This window comes from Malaya genurostris, chromosome 1, assembly GCF_030247185.1.
Source record: "Malaya genurostris strain Urasoe2022 chromosome 1, Malgen_1.1, whole genome shotgun sequence".
NCBI classification, from domain to species: Eukaryota; Metazoa; Arthropoda; class Insecta; order Diptera; family Culicidae; genus Malaya; species Malaya genurostris.
Window position 1 is genome coordinate 85,563,364 of NC_080570.1, and position 5,086 is coordinate 85,568,449.

At 42.0% G+C, this 5,086-nt stretch overlaps 1 protein-coding gene across 1 annotated transcript; it reads left to right on the forward strand.

Moving 5' to 3' along the window:
- Nucleotides 1-3,095: 3,095 nt before the first annotated feature.
- On the forward strand, nucleotides 3,096-3,941 carry LOC131426546 (uncharacterized). The gene is made up of 2 exons (XM_058589379.1): nucleotides 3,096-3,392; nucleotides 3,438-3,941. Exons 1-2 carry the CDS (start codon nucleotides 3,096-3,098, stop codon nucleotides 3,939-3,941), a joined length of 801 nt encoding a protein of 266 aa, XP_058445362.1.
- The last annotated feature ends 1,145 nt before the right edge of the window (nucleotides 3,942-5,086 follow it).

Sequence of the window (5,086 nt, forward strand, 5' to 3'; positions counted from 1 at the left end):
TTCTGGTTATTTTTCGGTTCTCTCCGGGTTATTTAGCAGAATTGTAAATATGAATTGCTACCAGTACGAACAGAAAATCCTCAATGTTCGAGTGTAGCTCCAATCTTGTATAATTTTTTCACTTCTGATCTTTTTAATCTACCCGTTGGTTGTCAGAAATCTCCAATCTGGTGAAGTTGTTGTTCACCAGGAAGGAAAAGCTTTGAAGGATTCAGAATAAAATTCTGAAAATGTTTTTGAAGCACCCTCCCTAGTTTAGTACAAATAAGTTACACTGACTCACAACTATAGAACCATTAGATGTTGTGTGTTAGTACAACTAACGTGTCTAGCTCCATTTGCATAAAGTTAAAGTTGCATAAATGATTAAAATGTGATTTGTAATAAAACACTCACCTTAAACATAATTTCCCTTAATACAATTAGCTTAAATATACTTACCATACAAATACCTACCTTAATGTAATACACTTACATTGCGCTCGATTGCGTTGCTCATGCTTACCTACAGTCAAATGAAACTGAATACATTTTTGACTTTTGTTTGAACTGTCGAAGAGTGAACAAGCATTCTTTTGCACAAAAATAAATCTCCCTGCTGAGTATAAAAGTTTTTTTCTTACGAAAGCTGGTAAAGTCGAAATTACCAGTTAGAAGCTGTATCGTGGAATTACACCCAGGAAATACAAACCAGCACGTGCCTGGAAAGCAAGTTTGAGGTTACGTTGAAGGTAACGCATTACATCACAATCAGGTGGGTGCGTTTTATTTGTATTCCGTGTCAATGAGCTTGATTAAAACGTCACCGCCGAAGAAAAGGGCGATCCGTTCATATGCTACAAAATTGAAAACGCTTATGCGGCAACGTGGGAATATTCTCGGTTCGGCTGCTTTAATAAAAAGATTCAATGAACAATACCAGGAGTGTCAAGTGCATCAGGTACGGGTGCGGATAGACTCTCGATCAACTTTGGGCAGATTTTTCGAGTGTCCAAGATGATATTGAAGAAATTGAGCATCGTGCGGACGGTGACGGTGATATCGAATTGACTTTATCTGATGAACGAAACCAATTTCAGGATCTTTACTTTGACCTTAAGGCCTCTCTTATTAGTAAATTACTTGACTGTAGGTCTGCCACTGAGCAACCAGTACCTCGCCCGCAACCAGCTCCGTTACATTCTGTACGTTTACCGGAAATTAACATACATGATTTTTCTGGAAATCCATCAGAATGGATTGCCTTTCGAGATATATTCAAGTCCATGATCAATGCTAGCGTTCATTTGTCACCTGTACAGAAAATGCATTATCTGAAAGCAGCTCTTCGAGGTGAAGCTGCTCGTATAGTCGCTAATTTGGAGGTAAATGATGGTAAAGGTAAAGGTAAAGGTAGATAACTCGAATTTATTACTCAAACATCATTTTTCGGCCTTGTTCACTATTCCTAGTGTTAGAAAGGCTTCTTCGTCTGCTTTGTACAATCTTGTGGTCGAATTCGATCACCATGTAGGTGTGTTGGAGAAATTAGACACACCAGCGAATCTTTGGAATACTGTTCTCGTTGAAAGCTTGAGTAAGCGTTTTGATCCAGTAACGTTAAAGGAATGGGAAAATACTTGTGAAGGGGATGCAAGACCTACTTATCAGAATTTAATTGATTTTGCTCGGAAAACATCAAGAGTGTTAGAGTCAGTTAAACTGCTGAACAATTGCAATCAAACCGGTGATGTTAAGCCTGTTAAGTCCAAACCTATTTCTGCACATATAACGGCTGATGCCACGATTGAATGCCAATTGTGTAAATATGCTCATCCACTGTTCAAATGCGATCAGTTTCTCGGAATGGAAGTCAAGCAGCGTTTTGAGTTGGTGAAGAAGCATGGATTGTGTATTAATTGTCTGAAGGGATCACATATAGCAAAGAATTGTAGCAGCGGTTGTTGCAGAAATTGTTCAAAAAAGCACCACACATTGTTGCATTTGACATCCCCCCCCCCTTACTGGAGCCACAAAAACTTCAACACAAACATCTTTAGCGTGTTCAGTTGTATCTAACAACTCTATTCCTTCAGAACAACAGTTGTCGCATGCAAGTTCGTTCGCATCACAAACGTGCCCTTCACCACCTCCGCCGCAAGTTGTCACGCGTGCGTCGGATCCGGTAACGGCTTTTTCGTATTCGGTCGTCGTTGCTCCCTCCCCGTCGCCGGTTGATTCGTTCGCGAAGTGTTTGAAAAATGATCTCGATAAAGAATCTCCTTCTATGGCTTGATACATATCTCCTAAGAAGGACACTGCTAACGAGAATGAGGTATTTCTGTCATCTATTGTTGTGAAAGTTGAAGACATTGCTGGTAATTCTCACTTCATTCGTGGAATTTTGAATAGTTGTTCCCAAGCCAATTTCATTTCGGAGGCCCTTGCCAGAAGGCTCGAATTGAAATGTAATAAGACAAACATGGATGTAAGCGGCATTGCGCAAAGAGTTGTCCATATTCGTTCGAAAGTGCATACAAAAATTTCCTCACGCTTTGGAAAATTTGATTACTCTCTGGAATGTCTCGTTATTCCTCATATTACTGTGACTCTTCCAAGCAAGCACATCGATATTTCGCGTTGGAATATTCCTGCCAATATTCCGTTAGCTGATCCGCGCTTCAACATAAGTGCTGGTGTCGACCTGCTCATCGGAGCAGACATTTTCTATTCACTACTTGAAAGCCATAAAGTACTCTTGTCCGAGGGCTACCAAACCCTGCAGCACACAGTCTTTGGACACGTCGTAGCTGGAAAGCTATTGAAGTCGTCCAATTCCTCGCCGATTTGCATCGTGAGCGCTTCAAAGGTCTTGGATTTTGCATTACAGCGTCTCTGGGAGGTGGAAAACTTCGATAATGACAAGACTATGACTCCCTTGGAGCAAGCGTGTGAATCACATTTCAAGGAAACGGTTTCTAGATCAGAAGACGGTTGTTATGTGGTTCGTCTTCCGTTGCGCCAAGAGCTCCTACCCTTCCTGGGAGAGTCGTACGCGGTAGCTCAACGTAGATTTTTTGCAATCGAGAAAATTCTCTGGGAACAAGGAGTTCAAAATGGAATACGTATCGTTTATGGAGGAATATCGCAATCTGGGCCATATGGAGTTGAGTCCTCGAGCCGAACATTTCCAGTTTGTCCTACCACACCATGCCATTCATCGTCCAGAGAGTTCGACCACGAAGACACGAATAGAATTTGAAGCCACATGCAAGGGTATCACACAATTGTCGCTAAATGATATTTTACTCGTCGGGCCGATTGTGCAGCCATCGTTGCTCACCATCGTGTTGAATTTCAGATCACCAAAATTCGTCTGTATAGCAGATCCAGCGGATCGCAAACTGCAGCAGGTTCTTTAGAGATCGGATACATCACAGCCTGTACACCGGTACCAGCTAACTACAATCACGTATGGAACTGCAAGTGCTCCATACTTGGCAACTCGTGTGCTCAATGAACTAGCCGAGGACGAAGGTGCAAAATTTCCGCTTGGTGCCAGTATTATTCGAGAGGGATTTTACGTAGACGATGTGCTTACCGGTAGTGATGACATTGATGAATTGATAGAATCAAGCAAACAACTCTCGCAGCTTTTAGAGTTGGCTGGCTTTCGTTTAAGAAAATGGTGTTTTAATAAACCGCAGATTATAGTTCACATACCCGATCAGTTGAAGGAATCTTTACCGTTAACGGAAATCGACCGTTCTACCACTGTTAAGACACTGGGTCTGCTGTGGTCGCATGATTCGGATCATTTTGGGTTCAAAATTCCACATCTTCCGAAATTGAGCACTGTACGCAAGATTATTGTTGTATCAGAGATGGCTCAGCTGTTTGATCCTCTTGGAATAGTGGGAGCTGTCATATTGAGTGCCAAGATATTCGTTCAGCAGCTGTAGGCCATGAACCTTTTGTGCGATGAAGAACTGCCGACTAAACAACGAGATTGATGGTTCAATTTCCGGAATGAGTTTACTAAATTGGCAGAGCTACAAATACCTCGACGGGTCATAGCAAACATTGAACATCGATTTGCCTTGCATTGTTTCTGTGATTCGTCACAACGTGGATACGGCGCTTGCGTCTATGTTGTATCGTCGGACGTTTCTGAAGTCTTACACAGCTATTTGCTCATCTCAAAATCTCGCGTCGCTCCTCTTCGGGGTCTCACAATACCGAAGCTAGAATTGTGTGCTGCGCTACTTGGTATCCAGCTTGTAGCTCAAGTCGTAAAAACATCTCAGTTCAATGAGACTGTAACTTTCTGGATAGATTTCAGCATTGTTCTACACTGGATTTAATCACCTCCGACATCGTGGAAAGTTTTTGCGTCAAACAGAATTGCGGAGATACAGAAACTCACAGAAATGGATAGCTGGCGTTATGTTCCAACTCATTTAAACCCAGCTGATCGACTTTCCAGAGGAACACTACCTTCGCTCGTACTTAAAGATTCTCTATGGTGGCATGGACCTGAGTATCTCGTGCTACGCTCGAAGCCGTGGCCAGAGAACATTGTAAGATTAACAAAAACTGATGAACTAAATACAGAAGCAGAAGCTCGGAAGGTGTTAACGTGTACAGTATCTGAAGTTGTAAACCCCATTATTTCTTATTACTCCGATCTTGGAAAGCTTTTAAGAATCGCTAGCTATTGCCTGCGATTTTATCGAAACAGTAAACGTTCAAATGAACCTCGTGTTGTTGGCCCTCTGCATCCTACGGAAGTTGAAATCGCTTATACGCTCGGTGCAGTCTGTTGAGTTCGCAGAGGAAATTCGTTATCTTATTTCAACTCCTCGTCGGGTCCTTACGAGTAAGGATAGAAAACTGAAATCATCAATAAAAGCTTACAATCCGGTTTTGGATGAGACTGGACTCCTGCGAATTTCGGGGCGGCTGGTGAACATGCGTGTTTCTTTGATACCAAGTACAGTATTGTGTAGTGAACAATAGAACGACCTCGATATGAGTGAACCAAACGAACAAAAGCTACCGCCGACACGAAAGAATACAATTGTTGTAGACTTCAGCAGTGCAAAAT